The sequence below is a fragment of the Panulirus ornatus genome, chromosome 21 (genome assembly GCF_036320965.1).
Source record: "Panulirus ornatus isolate Po-2019 chromosome 21, ASM3632096v1, whole genome shotgun sequence".
Lineage (NCBI taxonomy): Eukaryota > Metazoa > Arthropoda > Malacostraca > Decapoda > Palinuridae > Panulirus > Panulirus ornatus.
In genome coordinates, this window is record NC_092244.1 from 9613179 (window position 1) to 9640696 (window position 27518).

A 27518-nucleotide genomic window follows, 5' to 3' on the forward strand; every position below is an offset into this window, starting at 1 on the left:
TCCTGGTAAATTATATGGGAGGGTATTGATTGAGAGGGTGAAGGCATGTACAGAGCATCAGATTGGGGAAGAGCAGTGCGGTTTCAGAAGTGGTAGAGGATGTGTGGATCAGGTGTTTGCTTTGAAGAATGTATGTGAGAAATACTTAGAAAAGCAAATGGATTTGTATGTAGCATTTATGGATCTGGAGAAGGCATATGATAGAGTTGATAGAGATGCTCTGTGGAAGGTATTAAGAATATATGGTGTGGGAGGCAAGTTGTTAGAAGCAGTGAAAAGTTTTTATCGAGGATGTAAGGCATGTGTACGTGTAGGAAGAGAGGAAAGTGATTGGTTCTCAGTGAATGTAGGTTTGCGGCAGGGGTGTGTGATGTCTCCATGGTTGTTTAATTTGTTTATGGATGGGGTTGTAAGGGAGGTAAATGCAAGAGTCCTGGAAAGAGGGGCAAGTATGAAGTCTGTTGGGGATGAGAGAGCTTGGGAAGTGAGTCAGTTGTTGTTCGCTGATGATACAGCGCTGGTGGCTGATTCATGTGAGAAACTGCAGAAGCTGGTGACTGAGTTTGGTAAAGTGTGTGGAAGAAGAAAGTTGAGAGTAAATGTGAATAAGAGCAAGGTTATTAGGTACAGTAGGGGTGAGGGTCAAGTCAATTGGGAGGTGAGTTTGAATGGAGAAAAACTGGAGGAAGTGAAGTGTTTTAGATATCTGGGAGTGGATCTGTCAGCGGATGGAACCATGGAAGCGGAAGTGGATCATAGGGTGGGGGAGGGGGCGAAAATTTTGGGAGCCTTGAAAAATGTGTGGAAGTCGAGAACATTATCTCGGAAAGCAAAAATGGGTATGTTTGAGGGAATAGTGGTTCCAACAATGTTGTATGGTTGCGAGGCGTGGGCTATGGATAGAGATGTGCGCAGGAGGATGGATGTGCTGGAAATGAGATGTTTGAGGACAATGTGTGGTGTGAGGTGGTTTGATCGAGTAAGTAACGTAAGGGTAAGAGAGATGTGTGGAAATAAAATGAGCGTGGTTGAGAGAGCAGAAGAGGGTGTTTTGAAATGGTTTGGGCACATGGAGAGAATGAGTGAGGAGAGATTGACCAAGAGGATATATGTGTCGGAGGTGGAGGGAACGAGGAGAAGAGGGAGACCAAATTGGAGGTGGAAAGATGGAGTGAAAAAGATTTTGTGTGATCGGGGCCTGAACATGCAGGAGGGTGAAAGGAGGGCAAGAAATAGAGTGAATTGGAGTCATGTGGTATACAGGGGTTGACGTGCTGTCAGTGGATTGAAGCAAGGCATGTGAAGCGTCTGGGGTAAACCATGGAAAGCTGTGTAGGTATGTATATTTGCGTGTGTGGACGTGTGTATGTACATGTGTATGGGGGGGGGGGGTTGGGCCATTTCTTTCGTCTGTTTCCTTGCGCTACCTCGCAAACGCGGGAGACAGCGACAAAGTATAAAAAAAAAAAAAAAAAAAAAAAAAAAAAAAAATATATATATATATATATATATATATATATATATATATATATATATATATATTTGAGATGCGTGTTTTATCGTTGTTTGAGGTAAATGTAGTTCTATCTCACCAAGTTAATTGTCATTTTTTTTTGAGGTATTATTACGTTAGACGGAAGTAACCCTGAGGAACTTCCGAGTGGGATAATACCTGACGAGGACTTTATTATACTTTCTTCATTCATATTATAGTAATAGGCTTATAATAACGTAAATGCAACAATTATATCTGGTGTTGCAACAGATAACACCATTTCTCTCAAATGCGATGATAAACAGACTGGAACTGGTTCTTACTGTCATTAGTATGGGAAGTTTAAGATACTAGCGCAATTACTGTTCACGAATGAACTGTGTGACACTGTACATCTTGGCATATTCGACTGACACAAATTCTAATTCAGCCATATTTATGTTTTATATGATATGAATTGGGTTAATGAACAATATATATTGAGAGAGTTTAAAAAAAAAACTGTCGTTAATATGATAATTAGGGACACCATTAAGAGGTGTTCCGCGTCTTGATAGCCTGGTTATTAAGGTTTCAAATGTTTCTATTTGATGGAATATTCTTATATGGCGGTGGTGGCTCGGAGGTCTTATTTCACGGTTTGAGTGTCAGATCAGCGTGATGATAGTGAGGATGTAGACCGCATAATCTCTTTCGCAGTGTCTCGTTCTAATGTTTACATCCTATGCCCCGCCTGTGTTCTTAGCCGAAGAGTAAAGGGTCCTTGTAGAACTTCTCCAGACCTGCCACGCCTCGCTGAACTACACATCATAACAACACTCTCTATCATCCAACGTCTTTCATTCCTTGTATTGCACCGACTGAAAGTTCTTCACCGGAGTATTCTTCAACAGAGCTGTTCGGAGGAATGTTCTTGGCCAGTACTGTTCTTTAAAAGACCCTCCCTCGCCAGTGCCGTTCACAAGACTATTCTTCAGTAGTAGCGGTGGTCATCTTGCACAGACCACAACTGGGAGGATTTCTACGGTGATAACATTCTTCTTAGTTTCCCTTGGTTTGGGACTTCATAGATTGTTACGTGGGTGATGGTATGAAAGAGTCTGCCCTGGACGCTAATGGGATGGTGGCCTTGATTAGGGCCTCAGCTGCCCGTGCCGTCTCAGCTAACATAAAAAAGATACAGATGATATGTGCCGGTATATATATATATATATATATATATATATATATATATATATATATATATATATATATATATATTTATATATATATATATATATATATATATATATATATATATATATATATATATATATATATATATATATATATATTATATATGTATATATATATATATATATATATATATATATATATATTGCTAATTTATATTGTTTTAATAAACTCTGGTCATACACCAGAAGTATCATTTTTTACGATCTTTAACAGCCTGTTTTAATCTTTTCCTCTTCAAGTTTTTTGTCTATACCTCAGGCCGGAGACACCAAAGGATAGTTTAAAGGCACAAACATTTTTAATGTACGTCTTCCTAGATGGTCTTGTACCCTTCAGCATTATCTCTCTCTCTCTCTCTCTCTCTCTCTCTCTCTCTCTCTCTCTCTCTCTCTCTCTCTCTCTCTCTCTCTCTCTCTCTCTCTCTCTCTCTCTCTCTCTCTCTCTCTCTCTCTCTCTCTCTCACACACACACACACACACACACACACATTTATCAATGGAGAGTTGAAAGCGGTTATAAGTAAAGATCCGAGGCCAGTGGGCAGAGGTAGGCCTCTCACAGAAGGGAGGCGACTTTTTTTTTCACAAGGAAGTTAAAGGTTTCTGTAGAACCATATGGTCGCATGATACCTACCTCGACACGCGTAGGCCACGAGACTCGATACGGAAACTTTCGTCACAAAAGCTACCAAAGGAAGCCTTCGGGAGCCGTACTTCTACGACAAAGGACTCGGTGTTCCGGCACTTGGTATACCATAGAGAGCTGCCAAGGTTAATGATATAATGACTCTACCTTAACAAGGTAGTTAACGAGATAGATGAGTGCACGTTCTGTAGCCTCCCCGAGACAGCCTTGGAGGAACCTCGCTCACACTTCTGATTATACAGCGGGGATGCCTGGAACGAACCGCGCCGGACATGCTGAAGTTTGTTGACATGACATCTATCTTTGGCTCACTCCAGCGATACCTTTAGACAAATTACCTCGACGCCTTGGATGTACGACGTCGATGCAAAATTTAAAAAAAATCTCGAAATTATGACATTGACACCGTGAAGAACTTTGTTTCATTCCTCGAACATGATCCACCGACATCAGCTTATACCATCCTTGCGGTCCTCTTGAGTTTACTTCATCTGCAACACCTTAAGCTTTACTGTGTCGTCATCTTTGGCCTACTGACCTGATACCTGATAGAGTCTACTAAAAAGAAGAAAAAAATTTTTAGACCAGGTTTTATTGGTCTTCTTAGGACAGTCCGCAGTATAGAGGAAATTACGCTGGGAAATAAAGCTACATCAGTAACATTTACATTTGCAAGCTGACAAAGACACACTGATGAGTGCAAAGTTTTGCTCTTTGGTAGTAAAAGAAAAAAAATGCAGTTTGAATTCTGTAGATTCACAAAACGTAAATGGGGAAGAAGACTTAGGTGTAATAATCTGTGATCTAATGGATCCAAATTCGCGGGCAGCTTCATCTCGAATGTGGTGATGTGCTTGTTATTGGAATGATTTACCAAAAAGAGCAGCTGAAAGCAACATCTTAGTTACCTTTAGATAAAGACAGGACACATGTCTAGTTTCAGGCCCCCCGACTGATTCAGTTACACCTCCGTAGATGTTAAGTTTCCAGGTATTTCTACACATCGTACGTATGATGTCGGCTCCTTCATCGTAATATGGTGAGCGCTTTCAGTCGCTCAGTTGCCATGGTGGAGTTAGCGCGTCTCTACCTTGAACGTACCACGCTGACGCCTTGTAGGGAACGGTACTGCGTCGCGACGGTGCGTGCGGCGTACTGCGTCGTCTCCCTCTTGTGTGTGCTGGTAGCGTAAGCGCCTTGACATTATACTACAATACCCGCTGAGGGCTATTATGTCCCTAGACCTCTTCTTACCGTTGTCATCCCTGAAGAGAGACTTAGAATGGACTGTACATCTTTTGTTTAACGGCCGTGCGACTCTCGGTAAAGTTTTCCGATATTGTTGACAGTTTAAAACAAATTTAGAAATCCTCGGATATATGTTGTATAGAGGAGTAGATCCTATAGTTAGGGGACTAAGAGATACGACATAAACTGTTTTAATATGTTCGGGAAAGCTAGAGTATTTCGGAAGGTAAGACATTCACTGTCTTTTGTTTCTTATATCCAACAAATGTGATATATATGTAATTTTCAATTTTGGATTTTTATAGTAAAAAAGGTTGTCCATGTGTGATTGCTCATTTCCATTAACCTGCGATCATGTGACGGAGCAAGGGGGTCTATGCAAAATCTTGGTCATCCAAGAATGTGGGGCGCGCTGGTCCACTGAATTGATAAGTCACATATATGAAATGGAGAAAAGTAAATTAATTTGTTCATTGGCTGTTATTATTATTATTGTTATCATCATCATTATTATTATTATTATTATTATTATTATTATTATTATTATTATTACTATTATTATTATTATTATTATTATTACTAATATTATCATTATTATTATCATTATTATTGTTATTATTAGTATTATTATTATTATTGCTGACGCGTTGATGACAGTGTCAGGGACAAGTGTCAGCATCAGGCAGTGCTGACAGTATCGGGCTGTGCTAACAATATCAGGCAATACCATATATGCGACCGCACCTTGATGACCCGCTTCTTGACAGAGAAGAGAACATTTCGCAGAGTTTCCTCCGTGTTATTGTACACCGCTCACTGGAGTGGCACTACGCGTGAGGCTTAGATAATGGTGTTCCGATAGATATAGAAATTACATAATTTCTTTTAAAAGATATAGAGGTAGGTGTGTATATGTATATCTTGTATAGCCAGCGTGGTCTGCTGGACCTCAAGTCTGGGTGTGTGATACTCCATGATTGTATTCATTTTTTTTCCTTCCACACGAGATAGGGAGGTAGAAACTTGCCCTTATCACAGACGATAAATTCTGTCAACCTTAAAAACCATATGGTTATAGATACAGAATGTGTGTGGGGACCCTGAAGGCCATGTTCTTTTAGATACGTAAAGAAAAAAAATAGATTGAAAAAAAAGGGTGGTGCGTACGTCGATGAAAAAAAAAAAAAAAAAAGCCACAGTTACGAGCGAGGTAGCGGCCTGGAAGACACTTTTTACTGCAGCCGCGATAGTCTTAGCAACATAATGTTAACAGCCCTCAGGAGGACCCAGACATCTCGTGACTGACACCACACAGTTGGTTCCACCAACTCCGTCTCACCCCCAGCGTCAGGCCGCCCCCAAAGTCTACCCCCTCGACGCGCATATCATTAGACACATTTAACCTCTTATTTACGATAGATCGTAGTCGACAGTAACTTGCATGACCCTCTGCTTCACCTACCCATGTAGCCAGTGGAAGTAATTAGGTTACTGGACCATGATTAACGGAGGTGCTGGTTTGTGGAGCAGGGTTGGATGCTGGGAAGCCACAAGGTCCGGATAAACCTACTTAAAATGTAAAGGTGTCAGGTGAATGGTATGGTCCGCTTAGCACTGTTTACTGCTGCTGTTGGTCCTGAGGGCGCGGTCCATTTAGGCAAGCTCCGCTGCTTTCTTACACGTCAACTTCATCTCTTTTTTCCATTTCCATTTCTGCAGTGTTTTACCCTCAGCGAACGTGTCTGTTGTGCATTTGGTATTGATGTTTCTCCACCGCACGACCTGGATCGGGCCTTTTCAAGGTACAAGAATTCTTTGTTGACGGTACGAATTCTGGAGCCATTGTCAGCAGTGTGGGTGGGCACTAGGCGTGACGACACAAGAAGTGGAGGGAAATTCGCCACTTATATGTGTTTTCGAGCGTGCGACGCTCCCGACGTGCCTCATCGTTTCCCTGGGTACGACGCACGGTACCGTCCTTGAGCATTACGGTACGACCCTTGGGTATGATGACCTTTGACCTGATTTTATTGCGTCAAATCAGAGGCCAGGCCATTTTACCAAAGGGGCGTACCGATCGTGGTTAAGGGTCATTTTGTCGCGCGTAAGGGTAGTATCGTCGTGCTCAAGGGTAGTACCGTCGTGCTCAAGGGTCGTACCATCGTGCTCGAGGGTAGTATTGACGTGCGCAAGGGTCGTGGGGTTAAGTCGTACCGTCGTGTATTTCCACAGGATACGTCGTTGTGAACCATACGTAATACTGTGCTGCGGTACATTACACCATCCTACTAATACTGTATTAGTTATAAGTCGGCTAAATGTACTCGGTATTGGTAGGTTTATGTCTGATTTTTCATACAGTATTCGATCCTGTTTGCTGTATGTCAGTTCTCTCATACAGTACTCGATATTGGTCGGTTTATGTCTTTTCTCTGATGATCACTAGGTATTGGTCAATTTATGTTTGCGGCTTTATATAGAACTCTAGATACTGAGCGGTATATGTCTGTTTTCTAGTACAGTAAAAGGTTCTGGTCGGTTTCTGTATGTTCTCTATTACAGTGCTAAGTCCTGGTTGGTTTCTGTCTGTTCTTACATACAGGACTAGGTACTGGTGGGTTTCTGTATGTTCTCTTAACACAGTATTAAGTACAGGTCGGTGTATGTCTGTTCTCAAATACAGGACAAGGTACTGGTCGGTTTCTGTCTGTTCTCTAATGCAGTAGTAGGTACTGGTCTGTTTCTGTATGTTCTCTAATACAGTCAAAGGTACTGGTCGGTTTATGACTGTTCTATGATACATCACTTTAAGCTCTGGTCGGTTAAAAACCTATTTCTGATGTCTTAAAGAAAATGTCAGAGATCCTGGATCAAGTCGCATTCCAGAAAGTGTCAGCAGTAATCGAAGATTCATTGTGGAAAGCTTTTTTGTCTTGCAGTTCTTGAGTAGTGAGGAGTCATCCGTAATATGAATCTCGGTCCACAGCAAAAGAATATTTGCGCTGAAATACGATACCCAACGAATTGCAATTGCGACCTTTCTTTGGGACGCCAGAGGCCTGTTTGTCTGTGAACTGATCGACATTTTGTCTCTCATAATTTGTGAAACTATTTGTAGAAATAGATTTTATGAGAGGATGGGTTATTACGCTTGAAAATATTCGCAAGTGGCAACCCAGAGGGTGGGCACTGAGACCGGGGTGTAGGTATATAAAGCGGAGACACGACGCGAGGTCAGTCAGAAGTTGGTCCGAGTGGTGTAAGCCAGCGGACCTGAAAGCATCATGGGTACTCAGTGGGTAAGTCGTCCTTCCTCAGCACTTACTCGTGATGAGTCTTGGATCGGGAGTTCTTTAGTGATGGATGACCTTGGTGAATTGTGTTTTAGTGGTAAGTCACTGTCGCCTTGGAAGAAAAAAAGAAAAGGAGGATAGAACGTGTTTTGAACGTGTTGAAACTATCAAGAAGACCACGAAGGGAGTAACTCCAAAATGGAAGGTGTTACGATGAACCAAGTGAAGTGCGTAGTTGGCTCCTCTTGGAGTCGCATGGGACTGATACTCTTAAAGGTTGTTTAGGTCGTACCATCATTTTCTGACCTTACTGTGGTTTGCGATCGTCAAACATACACCCGGAGATAACCTACGTTTGAGTAATTCATATCAGCCGTATTCTTAGTTTGCTCCTCCTAGTTTTCCTGACTGACAAGAATTTCAGTGCTATTGACGTGGGCTGGCAGTGACTGTAGGTAGTATCAAGGATAGAAGGGGTGCTAGTTCTCCTCGTTACTAGTATGCCATAGCGAATTATTCATGCTAAGAATAATTCCTGGCTTGCGGTATTGATAGTTTAAGCCATGCTGTCAATAATTCTAGGGACTAGTATCAAGGCTAGCAATTATTCCACTGCTAGTTATCAAATAATTCCAGTATTACTTCATGCTAGCAGTAATTCCTGTACTACTTGCTCCTACTTAAAATGTTTCTAGTTTTAGATATGTATGCTAGCTTTGATTCTAATGCTATCTATCCTTGCTATCAATAATTCTAGTTCTAGTTATCCATACTAGCAGTGATATTGATGCCAGTTATCCATGCTAGCAATAATACCAGCACTAGTTATCCTTGCTAATAAAAGAATCTATTACTACTCATCCATGTTCACAATGATTCTGTTGCTATTTATGAATCTTAGCAATTATTCTAGTGCTAGTTAATCATAATAGCAATAGTTCTTGTGCAAGTTATCCACACTAGCAGTAATTCGTGAAAGTTATCCATGCTAGCAGTAATCCCATCGCTAGCTATCACTGCTAGCAATTGATATATTCTGACATTAGTTATCTATCCTGGCCTTAACTTTAGTGCTAGTTATATATGCTAGCAGTGATTCGAGTTCAGTTATCCATATGCTAGTTGTGACTTTAGTGCTAGTTATGTACTCTTAACAATGTTATAGTGCTAGTTATCCGGGCTGACAATATAATTTCATAACTGTTTATTCAGGTTAGCGATAATTTCATTGCTACGGACTTTGGTTTGCAGTAATGTCATTGATACGTATCCGAGGCTTGCAGTACTATGACTGCTACTTCTTGAGGACTACAATAATTATGAGAGTTTTCAGGGCTAACAGTAACACTAATTTTCGTTAAGAAGACAGTCAAAACCTGTGGTGTTAAGTGTTCAACTTATCTGAACCCCAATGCCAGCAGTCTACGTTATCTGCTCTAATGCTTGATATCCAGTCATGAATAGATTCTAATGCTTGTTGACTGATGTTTTTTTTTTTTTTCCCCAAGCTGACAATCACTTGGGAACTAATTATAATTAGTGTAATCATCCAATAGTATTAGTTACACTGGTGCTTATAGTGTTATGATTAGCACATGATTAACCCAGGACCTCTTTCAGAAAGGGGTCGTGGTGTTACCCCAGGACCCCTTCTCCAGGTGCTCCTGCAGCTCCAAGGCTCCGCTACGCTCAGCAGCAGGGGCAGGGTGAACCCTTTGACGAGACTGTTTCGACTGGTGATGACACAGCCTCGCCAAATATGACTTTATATATATATATATATATATATATATATATATATATATATATATATATATATATATATATATATATATATATATATATATATATAAAGTCGAATACTGAGTCAGCGTATGATTTAATGACGGCACAATGATGACTGCTGAGCTTGACCTCTGACCCCGGACAAACAGGCCAGTAACCCTGACCTCTGCACGTGTCAGGAGATCTAATTCTATGCGAGAGACCCCCACGGGACCCTAATTAGGCCGGGAGGAGGTGAGGTTAATACCTGACTCGCAAAATACAGCCTCAGAGTTACCATTGTTTGGGCCGAGTTGAGGCGCTGAGGTAAACAATTCATGGGCATGAGCTAGGTCATATTTAATGACCCTAAAAGGGGGGGGGAAAACTTTATATATCTGAAATTCATGCTAAGGCTTGGGGGACTATCGGCTTGTTTATGAGTTCTCCGAGGAGGAGGAGGAGGAAAAAAGAAAGGAGAATGAATTGGTATTTTGTATTATCTCCCGTTCAGTGCGACGCAAGTTGTCACTTAACGTATTGTATACATAGCTTCTCCGTAAGGATGAGTGTTGGCTGTTGCTGCGTGTTGCTGAGGTTGAAGGGTCTTGTAGGTTGACGGGCTAAATGGCAACGTTAAACTTAGGCTTGTGATGCAGGCACTCAGCAAGATGTTACTGTCGGGTACTGTATTGGTTCTTTTTGTATCTGTCTTTCCCCTTGTCTTGAACGAGGGATGTAGATTGTTTCATTGCAGCGAGAGCAGCGCGCCCAAGAATCCCCTCGGAGGGGCTTGTAAGTGAAAAAGGTACACTCTCTCTCTCTCTCTCTCTCTCTCTCTCTCTCCAAAGCTGTGTGACTGTTCGCCATCATTTCAGTTTAAAGAGTCGTACAGGGGTGTGGCCTGCGTCAAGACGGATTGAGAAACTCGGTATCCAAGGAGTTAATCAGATTATTTTTTTTGTTATCTGTGACGGCACGGGCAGCTGAGGGCCTAATCAAGGCCATCCCATTAACAATATATATATATATATATATATATATATATATATATATATATATATATATATATATATATATATATATGTGTGTGTGTGTGTGTGTGTGTGTGTGTGTGTGTGTGTGTGTGTGTGTGTGTGTGTGTGTGTGTATGTATATGTATATACCCAAGCCTGAGCCACGTACCTCTTTTATCGAACAACCCCTAGGGATGGATGAACAGCTGGGTTGACTGTGGACCGACTGCCGCAATCCAGGATTCGAACCTGAGCAGCCCGTGAATGCGTCACGGCCAGGAACGCAAACCGCGGCACTACGTAATAATTGTGGCGTTATATTCAGGGGGTCAAGAGTGTAACGTCACGTGCTGTCGATATTTGCAGTTCAGAACTAACAAGATCATTCTTTGGCTGTTCTTGTTATTCAGTATAATACGCTGTGTTCGAATACGGTGGTCCGGTCTTCGGTGGCAACAGTTATACCGTAGACTGAGGAGTTCTTTTCATCTGTACACCGTGTTTACCGGATATTTCGAGGAATCAAAAGTGTTTGGGGGAAAAAAGTGTATCTACTTTTTATGGTTATGTAGCTGTATCTCTGAGCTCTGTTCTTGATAATTTCAAAACTTTAAAGTGATAGGAAGGGGGTAGCTTGATGCCTCTCATGATTAAAATCAATTCCTTTTCTTTGGCGACAAAGTCACCGACGAGAAGACTCCGTGATGACCAGATCGGAAACTAAAGTGTTAAGTCTCCTAACGCCCATCTGGCCAATATGCCAACTCGTCCTTTCCAGAAGGGAAAAAAGAAAATAAATTTAGGAATTTCAGGCATTGCCTCATAGGTCATTGAAAAACGGTTCCCTCGTAGAAAAAAATAAAAGGTAAATCTACAGTTTCATGAGACGCACATTCACAGCTGTGAAACAACAAAGAAATCAGTCGTTGTAAACTAACCTCGTGAAAAAGAAAGATATATATATATATATATATATATATATATATATATATATATATATATATATATATAGAGGGCGGATATTAGTTCGTATTTTCTGCTCGATGTATAATGACCATATGACCCGAAGGCTGTCCGAGAAGTGAAGGCAGCGTATGTCATGTGGTGAGGAAACTCGTTCACGGAGGATTATACAACCAACGTGCATAACTTCATTCATAGTTGTTTGACATTGACCATGACACTAGTGCGAGAAAAACTTGAATTCCTGTAGTTGGTAATCACAGAGAGAGAGAGACCGGAAATGCCAAAACTAGACTGCTAGCGAAAGACAGACTAGTTTACTGTAAAACCTAGGTCATCCGTGGCCAGCTTCAAAAAGTAGACTACCTTCAGTAAGTAGTTTGTAACTGAGGGTAAAGCCACTGGGGTCATCACTAAAAGAACGCGTCGAACCCTCATAGCTTCTGTACAGACCTCCGAAAGGCGATGGAATCCTTTACACAAAGAATTCTTGTACAAGCGGCAGGGGAATCTTGCCTTCTGATCCCTCTTCTAAAGACCCCCTTTAGAAATATATCCTCACAAGTATTACTGAGACTCAGTTTGACAAGATTTTGTCGTAACATTTAACTTTGTGGCAGTCCTGCGATTACCGTACCGTCAGACCAGGAGGATTAAGCTTTGAGAGATTTCCAGGACTCGTTTTAACCTTTTCAACAAGTCTAGCATAAGGCGAAGACAGTGCCAAGCACACTGGCTCAGGTCTAACAACACCCGGGTGGAAGTACGAGTCAAGTGACCTTTTAATGAATTTGGCTCTTGTGGCTGCGACGCAACTTAGCATTTAGAAACTGTTATCATGCACGGAGGAGACTAGCACGGCGAGCATAGATGCCTGTTGTTATCGTGGGTGTAGAGCGTGATTAGGTTGTTAGAGGTATAAATGTTGTTATTATGGATGTGAAGCACTGATAATGACCACATATATATGTGGTCATCATGGATTTAGATTACGGTAATAAATGTTATCCATGGGTCTGTATCTAGGTGATGTTAGGTAACATACTCATACGTAGTTGCAGGTAACGCTAAGGTTATGGAGATGCAGGTAACGCTAAGGTTATGGAGATGCAGGTAACGCTAAGGTTATGGAGATTCAGGTAACGCTATGGTTGAATTTCAAATAAAACTAACAAAACAAAGGATCCGATAATATAAACGGACAACTTTAGTTATCATAACTAGGGTTTCTAGATGATTATATACCAGTATGCACCAACTAGGATTCATTTTGTTATTCACACAAGAAATATAAATGCACATTTAGATTCTGGTGTTCAGAGATCATCATGTTATTATCCATACCATAATATGAATATAGTAAGTCAGTATTGCTCCAGTCTTCATTATTTAGACATGACTGTGATCTTTTGGTGTAGGAAGAGAAGCGTAACCTCACTAATGACAGCACAAGGATTTTTACTCCTAAACTGTGAAATCAACATAAAACCCAATTACCTCCTAGTGGGATCTCGTTTCGCAATGTGCAACTCTTCCCCGACCAAAAGGTTGAATGAAGACTGGATCTTTATGGCCGTAAACATGCCGTCAGCCTTTGGGACCCATTCTGGGAGGGGTTAAAAAAACGTTACCTTCCCGTCTTTCTTGCTGGTAATTATGTCACGCTCGAGTACGCCAGCATACGTCCCTCATTCATAAACCTGTCAGAGCCAACACGGACGGTTCCTGTGTTACGGTCCGTGGATGAGATGTGTGTGACGTTACTGGGTCCACCCGACACCGACCCCCCTTCCTCGCTCGACACCCCCTCTTATTTGTTTGTCAGTCCTTTCATTTCTTCCTCTGTCGTCTCATCTCAGTCACTTCGTATGCGCTCTCTCTCTCTCTCTCTCTCTCTCTCTCTCTCTCTCTCTCTCTCTCTCTCTCTCTCTCTCTCTCTCTCTCTCTCTCTCTCTCTCTCTCTCGCAACAAGCACAAACCAGCCAGATACACGAATGTGTTTAACTTCCTTCCAGTATAGTATGAATAGTTATTGGCAAATACGTATTCACATACAGACATATTTCTGGCTCAGGATGGGTAGTGTGTGTGTGTGTGTGTGTGTGTTACGGGAAGAGAGTTTTACACTCATGTTGCCCCGTCTCTTTGTATATATATATATATATATATATATATATATATATATATATATATATATATATATATATATATATATATATATATATATATATATATATGTACCATGTGTTTACCCCTATGTATGTATGCACACACACACCATGACATATGCCAGGCACCCATTTTATCGACCAGTCCCTAAATGAGGATGAACAGCTGGGTGGTCTGTGGACCGGCTGCCGCGATCAGGACTCGAACCTATCCGGGTTTGATCCCAGGCGGCCCATGCAAGCGTGACGATCAGTAACAACAACCACTACGCTTCGGAGATCAGTGTGCGTGTGTGTATAGAGGTGAAGACATTATACATCCATGGACGTATATACAAGGTTAAGAGACGGGTTAACTCGAGTGTAAAATTCTCTTCCCCAAACACACACACACACACACACACACACACACACACACACACACACACACACACACACACACACACACTTCAGGAAAATGAGCAACACTCCGCATCTCTCTCCTTTAAAGAACGTATCCGATAACATTTCCCCATCCAGGACGAAAATAGCAGTGACCTTTCCCAAAACAAAGAGTGATACTTGACCCATGACTGATGCTTGCAATAACGGCAAGTGAGCCATAGCAAGATAACAGGTGAATTGATACACGAATAAATACGAAGATCGGTGACATTATTGTTGTTTATTGATTATGAAATAATAAGTAACGTATCACTGTCGTAGTAATTGGTTATGAAATGATAACTTATCATCGTCGTAGTAAAACCTACGAGAATGTATGAAATAATCTTACGAATCATGACGCAGTGTATTTGACAATCATGATAACAATTATTATAATCAATGCAAACACTTCCGCTTGTGCTGATGACGTGCGTGACCAAGGTGAATAAACAGGAGTAAACAGATGCCAGCTGCTCTGGTAAACACTAGGGTTAAATACCACGCCCTTCACACCCTCTGCTGTGGTATCAGGGATGTAGTGTAGTGTACCACGCCCTTCACACCACCTACTGTGGCGCTGAGGGTGTAGTGTAGTTTGCCACGTCCATCACACCACCTGGTGTGGCAGCTGGGCCAGGTGTATCGCCAGGGGTGAGGTGTAGTGTACCACGCCCTTCACACCACTTGTGGCAGCTGAGGATGTAGAACATGGTGTGACTGATGGTGTAACTGAGATGTTAAACAGGGTGTGGCACGTGGTGTAGCATGTGTAGAACAGGGTGTAGGTGGTATAAAAGGTGTAGCATAGGGTGTGGCAGGTAGCGTAACAAGTGTAAAAGAGATGTGGTAGGGGATGGTAACTGAGGGTGTAGAACACTGTGTGGCAGATGGTGAGGGTGGTAGGAGAGGGTGTGGCAGTGCGCGTAGTGTAGCTGTGGTGACTCGCAGTACCTTTCCCCTTTAGACGCGGAGGTGGTGTTGGTGTGGCGCGGTGCACACGGAGGAGGTCGCTGTAAGACATGACCTTAATGATAGCGCCGGCTGGAGCCTGAGTACTGGTACCATGTTCCCGTACATGAAACTCACACCAGCAACACCCGGTAGATGAAAACACGCAGGGAGGCCACGCCTTGCCCTTATCGGACTCTACCAGGATGATTTTTTTTTGTTCTTGATTGTATGTTCTGTTAAGGTTGTGTCTGTGCGTGTGTGATTACCCATTAGCACAGTAAGGGAAGAGAAGTTCTTCGCTTAGGTAGCTGAGGAGATTCGCCAGTGCTGAAGCTGTTTGAGCCAACCGTGTGATATGAAGCTGATGAGGCTCTACATACAAGGTCTTCCAAAACCTACACAATCATAGGCCAACAGCAGAACTGGAATTCTTCTAACTCCGTTGAGAACGACGGTACGACGACGTCGTGCTCAAGGTGGGGTTGGGGGCGGGAGTGAGTTGATGCCTATTGAATATCATTTCATGATGTACGGTTAACGTAAAAGTGAACTTTCGTACTCTCGGACAATTTCTTGTCGGTAGGCATTTTGGTCGTGTGGTGTAAAATAGTAAATATGTATATGATAAGAAGCATGTCTCATGACGTGAACACCAGAAGTATGCATTGTCAGGGGAACGCGACAGCCACTGCTGAATAGATCACCCATCATCACAACAGAGGGCTTCCGTCCGCCATAAGGCTCTAGGCCAGAATCGAACATGATAAACTTAACCATCTTTTTTTTATATATTTTTTTTTTACTCCTCTCACCACCGTCTGCATAATATTACCACCACACACAGGGGAAGGAAAAGGGATGGGTAGGGGGCGGGCGACTCCAGACAGGGAGCCTGTTCCTTCTAAAACCTGACGAATATTCATCAACCATCCTTCACATATCACAAGATGACCACACCCTCCCACCCGCACTTTACAAACTTGCAGGTCCGTATCTCTACGACAAGTTCCTTCGACATTTCAGCGAGTCATAAGATGAAATGAGAATCCACTCTCTCAGACACACCATTGGAAGACTAATATCCTCTAAATGATAGTAATGGAGGTCCCTGTTCCCCACCCACCCACTGGATAAAGGCAGTGACCCCGTAACCACCGTCCGTGCCCGTCACCCCGACCGCCACACACCCATCACTGAGCCCATGGCTACTCGACCGTCACGTTGCGAGTTACTCTCGCGTAACGCTTGCCTCTTCCACCATCAAGGCGGAAATGACTGGTTAGAACTCCGACGACGACCCCTTGGGCATGATGGTACGATCCTTGAGCACGACGGTACGATCCTTAGGCACGACGGTACGATCCTTGGGCACGACGGTACGATCCTTGGGCACGACGGTACGATCCTTAGGCACGACGGTACGATCCTTGGGCACGACGGTACGATCCTTGAGCACAGCGTTACGATCCTTGAGCGCGACGGTACGATCCTTGAGCACGACGGTACGATCCTTAGGCACGACGGTACGATCCTTGGGCACGACGGTACGATCCTTGAGCACAGCGTTACGATCCTTGAGCGCGACGGTACGATCCTTGAGCACGATGGTACGATCCTTGAGCACGAGGGTTCTGCATTTGAGTACGACGGCATCATCCTTGAGCACGAGGTATGGCCGTCGTACTCAAGGGTCGTACCACTGTGTTCAGGGATCGAGCCATCGTGTTCAAGGGACGATGAAAAACAAGTCGTTTACTCCTTGTGAATTGCCCAAGTTAGAATCATTGCAACATTTGATGTGAAAACCTTCATGATCATGTTGTTGAAATATTACCACATAAGAGAAAGTCTTGGGACACATGATGGTAAGAAATGATATGTTTAATGAGTACATAAAATACTGATTGTTATGGAAGAGATCCTGTCTTTGGCCACCATGCTAAGTTATTTTGCTATGTACCTTGCTAACAAAGTACACACACACACACACACACACACACACACACACACACACACACACACACACACACCACCCACCCACACACACACAAACCCTCATCACCACCACCACGGCCTCATCATTGCAACCCCACCCTCACCAGTCCCTCACCCCTCATCACCATCACCACTTACACTCCGGTCACCACCAGAGCCATACACCCGCCACCATCGCCACAACATCACAAGACGAAGCCTCTCAGTTGGCCAGGGGGCAGTGCACACACCACCAGCAACACTCGTGCTACATACACCAGAGAGCCCCATATGGTGTGGGAACCGAACCTGGGCACCCTCGATCTTGTTGCGTGCCCACCCAGCGGTCCCCGCCTGACGCCTGGTCCGCTTAAGAGCGAGAGTGGGCCTCCCACGCTGGTGGGGGCCCCAGGACCCAAGCGGCCGTCCTGCCCTGCGGTGGAGGCAAAAACCGGAGCAGACAGTGGCCTTGGGTCTTATTGACGCGGCGAAAGGGGGAGGAGTGGCGTGGGGGTGCACCGCCCGTGCGTAGGGCGTATACGCATCACCTGAGGAAGGCGACATGCTGGCCTCACCCCCTAGCAGTGGCTGTAGAAGCTTCGGCTTGACAGCGACGTCTGCTGTCGCTTGCCCTGTCTTTCAAGGGAAAAACGGTTTTCTCTCTCTCTCTCTCTCTCTCTCTCTCTCTCTCTCTCTCTCTCTCTCTCTCTCTCTCTCTCTCTCTCTCTCTCTGCAAGGTATACGGTAAGCACAACGCATACGAAGGTATTTCTCTCTCTCTCTCTCTCTCTCTCTCTCTCTCTCTCTCTCTCTCTCTCTCTCTCTCTCTCTCTCTCTCGTTAATCCTCATGTAGGTAGTAGTGTGGGCCTGGAAGTTTATGGAGGCTCTAGCTCAGCAAGTACAGGGATCTAATTATGTTATTGCCATATTATTTCATGCTGATATCCACGTCTAATTATATTGCCCTCATGTGTGTCGTGCACATATCCTCGTCTCCTTAACTTACCTTGCAGATGTAGACGTACCAACTCTCACGAGTGATCGTGTAACAGTTTCCAACATATTCTCGAACGCCCGAATAAAGACAAAAAAAAAAAAAAAAAAGATCACAGGGACAATGAAAGGATCGACCTCCTGCCATTAAAGAGATATTGTTGGTTTTACAGTGAACTGAAGAACTGGCTCAATGATCGCTCTGAGAGTGCGTGGCCAGTGCCTGACACTGATGGGTCTAGAGTGCGTGATCAGTACCTAACCCTGGTGGCTCTAGATTGCGTGACCTATGTATGACAGGGTTAGCTCTAAAGTGCGTGACCAGTGCATAACACTGATGGCTCTAGGGTGCGTGACCAGGGTGTGACACATGGCTCTAGAGTGCGTGACCAGTTCAAGACACGGACGGTTCTGAAGTGTGTGACTTGTGAGTAGATCCTCACAATTTTGGTTTGGAGTGCGAGACCATTTCATGAGTACGTGAATGGTCCCTGATACTGTTGGCTCCAGAATGCGTGACAGCTCCCTGTCGATACTTATTCTGGAGCACTTGACAATGATGCCTCTGGAGTGCGTTACCGTTGTGAGAGACTGACGTCTTTAGGTTGCGTGACCAGGGCTTGGCAGGGTGGTGGTGGGCTAACGTGGGTTACTTCTTACAATGCACAGGGCCAGCCAGCCACCGTGCCTTGCTCCTGTAAAGGCCAGTGCGTGTGTGTGTGTGTGTGTGTGTGTGTGTGTGGAGCCGCACGCACCACCTTGGGTAACAACCTGGGGTGAGGCGGTGATGGCCTGCCCTATGTACAGGCTGGCACGACTGCATGCCAGGGCGTCGGCAGTGACAGTCACAGAGGAGGGAGGGAGGGAGGAAAGTGTCGCGAGGGTGTATATGGCAAGGTTCTTTACGAGATTCAGGTGTGTGTGTGTGTGGCAGAGGGGAGGTGTTTCGTGAGACGTAAGGATGCAGAGACAGAGGAGGACGGGATGGGGGAGGGACAGCAGTATCCCTGCTTAGTTCCCGTCAAGCAAGCGGTACCACCAGCTCCCGTGAACTTCTTACAAGGCGGATACCTTGCAACTTTTTCCTCGGCTTCATGAATGTCTAACTAAGCCAGGACTCGCCCCCTGACAAAGGTAGTCATAAGAAACACCAGCTGACTCATCGGAAACAATTAAATCCTTTATACCAAAGGTCACAGTGCATCGTTAGGAGAATAGGGCTCTTAATCAGTAGAATTTATTAATAGGGAAACACCGTGTATTTCATCTTTCTCTTGGATTACCTTCAGCTACATACTAACAGAAGGAAACTCTTGGCGGGAGTCATGTGTTTGTTATTGCTCACACCACCAGATGATACAGCTCATTTACTGTATGACCTTGCCATAAACACCCATGACCAGTGGACAGCCACCATAATTCTATCCTCGTTTTAATAGCCTCCTTTCAGTATTGCCATAAATGGTATGAACATGAAATTCGGACGGTCTGAGTGGACGAAAATTTGATTTGCAAATTGTACTGAAGAAATGTTTTGAATTACATATTTTCATCTTTAGAAATGCCGTCGAGGTCACATCAGTCAATCAGTTTCACTGATTATTTGGACAGTGGTTGTGTTCTGAGGTGTAGACGCTCTTCTAAGAACCTGTTGTGCCCATAACTGTTGTGCACGTTACTGCAAGAAATGATAGACTGGTGGGCTCCTGCCGAAGGCCTTGAGGGTCGAACTGTCACCTTGCCAGGCTGACCTTCAACCCTGCATCACACACACACACACACACACACACACACACACACACACACAGCTTTGTGGACATTGGCACTGGGTGCCGGGGCCTCGTCCAGGCCACCCTAGTTATGACTCAGTTAAAACGCCAGGCACGAAGGAGCGCACCCTGAGGCCTGTCGTGATCGCCTGGGGGGGAAGGAACTGCTGCTGCCATGTTGGGGGGAACGCTTGATACTGTTAGGGTAGTGGGGCAGGGCGGGGCGGGATTCAGGCACGCCCTCGCGTCTACCAGCAGGAAACAATGACAGAAGTTGACACATTTACCGTCACAGGTCAGCAGAGGTTGGTGTATCAAGTTGCCAGTTATCAGCAGCCACACGAACGCACAGGAAAAAAAGTACCCTTTCCCTTCCCAGTAGCTGTACCTTTTCCATCGTGAATTTGCCAGAAACAGTCTGTTCCAGGCGGTAAAATAATTTAGTCAGGTTAAGCCGTGATACAGATCCAGGCGTTAATGATTTTTTTGGATACGCGGGCGTTGATAATTTCTTATCATGGCACCCGAACGTGCTTTGACATTCAATACCCGGCCCTAAAACCTGAGTTATTTGGCCCTGGATTAAAATCAACTGGGGGGTTCCCGTCCTCTTCCATTTCTCACTTCAAATATTTGTATTTTTTTTTTTTTTTCTTTTTAGCGTGTATAGCTGCTTCCTTGTTGATCACGGGATTTGTGTCTCTCCAGGTCGGCATGCACCAGTTGACTGCTTGGTATATCCTACTCCTTTCACTGCTGTCCCTGCTTCATGAGGTTATTTGTTAATAGCTCTTGATTCACGGTTATATGTTATTGGTTCTTGATTCATATCATCCCTTGTAATTAACTGTCTTCGTCTTACGATGTGGGTCATAGCTTGGTCGGTTGGGCTTGTTTCGTCTCAGGATTGTTGGCTCTTTGCGTTCCTGCTTTTCGAGAATGTAGCCAGTTGTGTGGATCCTTTCCTGAGCCGTTTCTGTACTTCCATAGGAGAAACAGAGAGAAAAGAAAATCAATAATCATTGGCTTGTTCCATCTCCCTTTGTCTTCTCAGTAGAAGAAACACTTGAAACCTAAGTAGGTACCACATTCAGTTACGAAGAGAGAGAGAGAGAGAGAGAGAGAGAGAGAGAGAGAGAGAGAGAGAGAGAGAGAGAGAGAGAGAGAGAGAGAGAGAACGCCGGGGCCACGCCTTGTGTGACGCACGCACGATGTAACGATAGTCGATGAGCGATTGATAGCGGTGGAGTGGCGCGAGTCACGACAGAACTGATGCTGGCTGACTTTTTGATAGCCGGACGTGAACAGCCCAGCCACCCTCGACAGAATCCAGGAATCTTTCATTAGCAATAGTTAGACGGACAAGTGTGCATTACGTCATAGGTCGGTGGCCGTTAACAAATGATGCCAGGATAGTTCATCTCATGTCATGTGTGCAGTTTTGAATTGCAGTCGGTTTGTTTGGCCTTGGCTGGATTAGTTTAGGTTCGGATGAGTTAGGCTAGGCTTGGCTAGGCGCAAATTGTTCATATTACGATCTGTAAAGATAGTGAAGGTCTTGAAAGTCTGGTCCTTTTTAGCATTTTGCACAGAGCAAACTAGACTCATGGTAGGCTGCGGGAGTATAAATCAGTGAAGTAAAAAAAGAAAAAAGAGCTTTAGCATAACAGGGCTGTCTCGAGTTGTTTCAGGGTGGGGTTCGGTTCGTGAGACTGAGCGGCCTACAGTATTTTCTGGAGTTACGTGTTGGGTGACCATGTGACGTATATTGTGATTGGCTGAAGGAAGCATGAGGAGAAAAAAAAAGAAAAGAGGGTAACTTCGAGTGTGGGAAAGGTGAGAGTGCACGGCCATTTTGTTTATATAGATTCCAGGCTGTTACGATATCTTTGTTGCTGTTCTATTTTCATGGAGACATACTCTGCTTTAACATGGATTACTGGTCGTTATTATCTGCACGGTTTCCCCTGAAGCGCCACCAACACAGGAATTTGTTCTTTTTGTTTACTATTGTCTAACGGAAGTGTTACTTGGTGACACCGAGCCACAGTGATCGTCTTAACCGGTAGTTGACAAATTATTTTAGTGATAGACATCTAAGTCGTGATATAGAAGTAGTAAAACACCTCAAATACAACATACTTTATAATCTTACCAGTAAACTGAGATATAATTCATTAGGTAATAAAGTACTCCTTCCGTCAAGGCCCAATACGGCAGGAGAGAAAAAATACCAATTCAATTTAGATAGACACCTATGTTTTAAGGTAACCTTGACCACAGTTGAATATTCATTTTCGTCTCAGCCTCCAGCAGTCATATTTATACACTAGGCTCGAGCAGCAGCAGCAGCAGTGTGGCCTTGTGGGGGTGGGTTCGTATCCTGGCTAATGCCATGGGTGACTGGCCCAAAAAGTGATCCCGTTGAGTCACTGGTCAGATGGTTCATACTCCTGTGGGAGGAGGACTGTTTGACATTTCCATGTTCGATGATCATCCATTACTTGGGCAATAGAAAAACTGACCATTTGACTAGCATGTGAGGATGGTGATTTACATAGACATGTTTTCATCCTGAGGAACTATCTAATTGCATGAAATTTCGAGACGTTAAGCGTTTCCCCATCTCTAACTATGTCACCACACCCATCTCTTGACAGTGCGAGTTATTAAAGTTCATATCACTCTCAGATGAGGCACGGGAAAACCCTAACTATGTTAGACAGAGGTAGCCTTCTAGTCTCAAGACCATGTCATTCGTACACTGAGGGAGGAATCCTAAATACTGCAACAGTTGAGATCATATGGGGATGGGGAAACTTCCATGAATTCGTACGGTACTTCTGCAAGATATCGCACATGAAGGTATTAAAAGTTCTTCGTACTTCACCATGTTGTCTGCGTCGATCACCGTATATGACATTATGACAGACTCTGCTGCTGGATGATGACCAGACATAAGCAGGATTAATATTCAGTCCAAGTTTTCGGCAAGTATGACAGACACTCTGCTGCTGAATGATGACCAGACATAAGCAGTATTAATATTCAGTCCAAGTTTTTGGCAAGTATGACAGACACTCTGCTGCTGGATGATGACCAGACATAAGCAGTATTAATATTCAGTCCACGTTTTCGGCAAATACGACAGACACTCTGCTGCTGGATGATGACCAGACATAAGCAGGATTAATATTCAGTCCAAGTTTTCGGCAAGTATGACAGACTCTGCTGCTGGATGATGACCAGACATAAGCAGTATTAATATTCAGTCCAAGTTTTCGGCAAGCCTTTCCTTGATGCGCCCTCTGTTTTATATCCATTAGATTATGACTTGCCATTAGTAATGTGGCCTTTGTGGTTGCAGGTGGTGGTGGTTGTGGCAGTCGCGGCTTGCACCCTGTACAGCCCCGAGGCACGGCCAGCACGGACGTATTCCTTCGCCAGGTCTCCCGTAAGGTCCACTGTGTCGCTGCAGAAGCTCTCCCAGAAAACCCAAGGGGACCTCAACAGAGTGTGGAACACCCAGTTGCAGAAACAACGCAGCAGGGGCGCGGCCGAAGAGGCCGTCAAGTTCTTCGATCGCCCAGGCAACGGGCGGTATGTCTATGGCTACAACGTCGCCTCCGACGGCCGCTCGCACTTGCAGGCTTCCAACGGGAGGGGTCAGACCGTCGGGAAATACTCCTACACTGATGCGAACGGGAAGAACGTCGAAGTCCATTATGTGTCCGGGTCGGACGGTTTCAGGGTCATCAGCAATAACCTCCCGGAAGAGACTGAAGATGTGAAGAGGGCGAAGGCAGCGTTCTTCAAGATCTTCGAGGAGCGGAAGGCTATGCACGCACGGAAGAACACTCGGAAGAACGACTCCGTCGCTAGCAAGATCGGTGCCTCAGTGGTTCCCCCGGTGGCCGTAGCTTCCGTCTCTGCCGCTGCGAAGGCGGTTACGGGCACGGCCCGCTACACCAAGGCACAGGAAGGCGAGGAAGGAGACGTCGAAGAAGGGGGAGACGGCGAAGAAGAGGGAGAAGGCGAAGGAGAGGGAGAAGGCGAAGAAGAGGGAGAAGGCGAAGGAGAGGGAGGAGAAGAGGGAGAAGGCGAAGGAGAGGGAGGAGAAGAGGGAGAAGGCGAAGGAGAGGGAGGGGAAGAGGAAGAAGGCGAAGGAGAGGGAGGAGAAGAAGGAGAAGGCGATGAAGAGGGAGAAGGGCGAAAGTATGAAGTGGCAGAAGGCGAAGAAGAGGAAGAGGGGGAGGATGGTGAAGAAGAGGGAGAAGACGAAGAGGAGGAAGAGGGAGAGGGTGGTGACGAAGAAGAGGGAGAGGGCGAAGAGGAGGAAGAGGAAGAAGGCGAAGAGGAGGAAGAGGGAGAGGGCGAAGAGGAGGAAGAGGAAGAAGGCGAAGAGGAGGAAGAGGGAGAAGGCGAAGAGGAGGAAGAAGAAGAAGAAGGTGATGAAGAAGAGGGAGAAGGTGATGAAGAGGAGGAAGGTGATGAAGAGGAAGAAGGCGATGAAGAGGAAGAAGAAGAAGAAGAAGACGAGGAGGAGGAGGAGGAGGATGAAGACGAGGAGGAGGAGGAGGAGGAGGATGAAGACGAGGAGGAGGAGGAGGATGAAGACGAGGAGGAGGAGGAGGATGAAGACGAGGAAGAGGAGGAGGATGAAGACGAGGAGGAGGAGGAGGATGAAGACGAGGACGAAGATGATGATGAGGAAGAGGAGGATTCAGAGGAGGAGGAGGAGGAGGAAGAAGATTCAGATGAAGAGGAAGACTCAGATGAAGAGGAAGACTCAGATGAAGAGGAAGATTCAGATGAAGTAGATAGCTCTTCTTCATCAGAAGAAGATAGCTCTTCATCATCAGAAGAAGATAGTAGCAGCAGTAGTAGCAGCAGCGAGGAGGACAGTGACGAGGAGGAAGATAGTGATGAAGAAGATAGTGAAGAGGGAGAAGATAGTGAAGAGGAAGAGGATAGTGAAGAGGAAGATGATGATGATGATGAAGACGAAGAAGATGAGGACGAAGACGAGGACGAAGACGAAGAAGATGAGGACGAAGACGAAGAAGATGAGGACGAAGACGAAGAAGATGAGGACGAAGATGAAGAGGATGAGACGAAGATGAAGAGGATGATGATGATGATGACGATGAAGAGGACTCTGATGAAGAAGAAGACTCCGATGAAGAAGACTCCGACGATGAAGATGAGGAGGACAGCAGCAGCAGCAGCAGCAGCAGTAGCAGTAGCTCATCGTCATCCTCTTCGTCAGAGGAAGGCGACGAGGATGAATACAAGGACGAAAATGGAGGTGAATACAATTATGAACATGGGGGTGAATACAAGGATGAACATTGGGGTGAATACAGGGACGAGAAGAAGGTCGACAACCTGAGCGAACAGACGTTACTCTCCAAGTTTGAGAACGACTTCGGCCGAAGACTCTACAAGACAACCATCCGGTTCCCCGGCTCACACAGACACTGGTGATGGGAGTTCAGACTGTAGCACTTCTTGGAAATGCCAGTTTATCTTGCACACAGAATGCTCACAAGATGTATATAGGAGTAGTGTATGTACATAAAGAAAACATTCATTGGATATCTGTGTCTATATGTTCGCTAGAGCGCTAGTGTTTACGTGTTTTGCTAGAGTGTCTGATTTCTGTACCTTCAATGTATCTGGTGACTGAGATGGTGTCTGTTTCCGCCGTATGGACGTGTGTGTACGTTTGTGTGTATAGGCTTTGCACGTTAGCTTCCGGAGTATACAAACCTCATGTACCCTCCACTGCTGTATAGTGAAATATTTATAGATCGGATAAAGCAGTGCTCTGAGCTACAGAGGCTGATTTTACCGACGGAAAACAGATCCCACATATGTTTGCTAGTATCCAAATACATCACTGTTTAGGCAATTTTCAACCATCTGGTTACCAAAAGTGACGGCAGATTAATAGTTCTCAGTCCCCTCTGGCAACAAGTGATGACATTATCGGTAATTAATAAATTAGAAATTTGGTTTCTGTGACTGCGGCCTTTTACTTCAGCGTCATCCAACACCCCTGCGTATCAGAACAGATGGAAGCTACCTTACCTTATACCTGAACCCCACCTCCCATCCCCTCCAAGAGGTATCAAGCCTTTCTCTCTCTGAGTCTTCTCGTTCCTTGTGTTCCGGTAAATGAGGTTGCTCCTTCGCAGTAACTTTCCAAGGGTCTTGCTTTTACTGTTCTATCTTTCATCTCTCTGATACTACTGTGTATGTGAGTGTATGATGGATTACGTCTAATGTATTTATGTCTTCAGCTAAAGCCGTTGTGCACTTCCACTGTTTTCCATGTAATGAATCCACCGAGTTGAAAATGTGAAGGTAGTGTGCAGAATCGTCCAAAACGTCAGGCTGATCGCTTGGGCTGTTGGCTGCTGCAAGGCCCGTGCCACAGCTCTGTAGTACCCACCACACCTCTCTTCTCTATTTTTGCAAGAAATATAGGAATATAAAAAAATAAATAAAAAAATGTAAATAACTGTGTTTCATTTTCCCTTGTAGGTCGTATAGAATGTAAAGATTATTTTTTTACCGTATTTAGCCAAAAAAAGAAAAAAAAATCACCATTGTTACCCACGACTGAGCTCAAAAAGAAAGTATTGTAATGGAATGAGCCTATCACGTACAACTCGACACAAAGGTTTCCTTTCTTGTTCGACAATAAATCCTACCCTTGTGCACTTGACGTACGGTACAAGTACCGTCAATCTCTCAAACTCCTGCTGAGCGAAGATACGTCGCAATACCTGTCGTATTCTTTCCCTAACCTGTAAGTGAGATTGGTGTTTTTCGTTCGTTTGACTTCTTTGCACGATGACACGTAAGTATTCCGTTCTTTCTGTAGTATTTGATATTTTCATGATGTCCCGTATGTTATGCTGCATATTCCATGTTCCCATAAATTGCAATATATTTTCGTGAATGTAAAGGTTGTTAACAAAATTTCTATCGAACGTGACGATGATTGGTCAACTTCGTTCCTCAAGTTCCGTCAAAGAGAGCTTCCCATAGATAAAAGTTACTCACTGCTGATTGGCCGATAGTTCGCTGCCGTTTGTTTTCAAGAGGGGAAATTTTTGCCCTGCTGCTCCTGCTGCTGAGGTTACACGAAAATATCAATTAGCAAGTTTCTTTCTCGCTCTTGTAGGAAATAAACTGCTGAATTTTCGGTCTACGCGTGGTGAGCCCACGTTAAATTAGTTTTTTTTTCTGTAAGTTTACCCCACATTCTCTTTGGGGGTTGGTCATACAATTCATAATTTAAAAAATCCTTTAAGGATATGTCGCATCCTGTGTATCACTTCTAAAGTCACAAGACCAGAGTTACATGCATGCACCGACCTAAGGCCCAAGTAAGGTGATATGGCCTTAACTGGAAAATGTGCTTTTCCCATAAAAGCGGTAGAAGAAAAGGATAGCAAAGCAAAGGCTTTGTCAAACGCTGTTATGTGGGAGATATGAGAACGATGGAAAGTACGAGGGGAACAGACACACCAGGAGAGAGGTGGATAGATCTAGTTATGTAACA

At 44.4% G+C, this 27518-nt stretch overlaps 2 protein-coding genes across 4 annotated transcripts in view; one reads left to right on the plus strand and one right to left on the minus strand.

Moving 5' to 3' along the window:
* The window catches only part of LOC139756209 (cilia- and flagella-associated protein 161), a 99723-nt gene that overhangs the window by 68453 nt on the left and 3752 nt on the right, over positions 1–27518 (minus strand). The gene's annotated exons all lie outside the window — the stretch shown is intronic.
* LOC139756347 (uncharacterized) lies at positions 7860–26468 on the plus strand. 3 transcript variants are annotated; one of them, XM_071675712.1, is made up of 3 exons: positions 7860–7923; positions 23310–23994; positions 24043–26468. In XM_071675712.1, the coding sequence occupies exons 1-3, from the start codon at positions 7909–7911 to the stop codon at positions 25332–25334; spliced, it is 1992 nt and encodes a 663-aa protein (XP_071531813.1). In that variant the 5' UTR covers positions 7860–7908; the 3' UTR covers positions 25335–26468. The 3 variants fall into 3 exon arrangements, with proteins under 3 accessions (XP_071531813.1, XP_071531814.1, XP_071531812.1); XM_071675713.1 differs by having other exon boundaries at positions 24073–26468; XM_071675711.1 differs by having other exon boundaries at positions 23310–26468.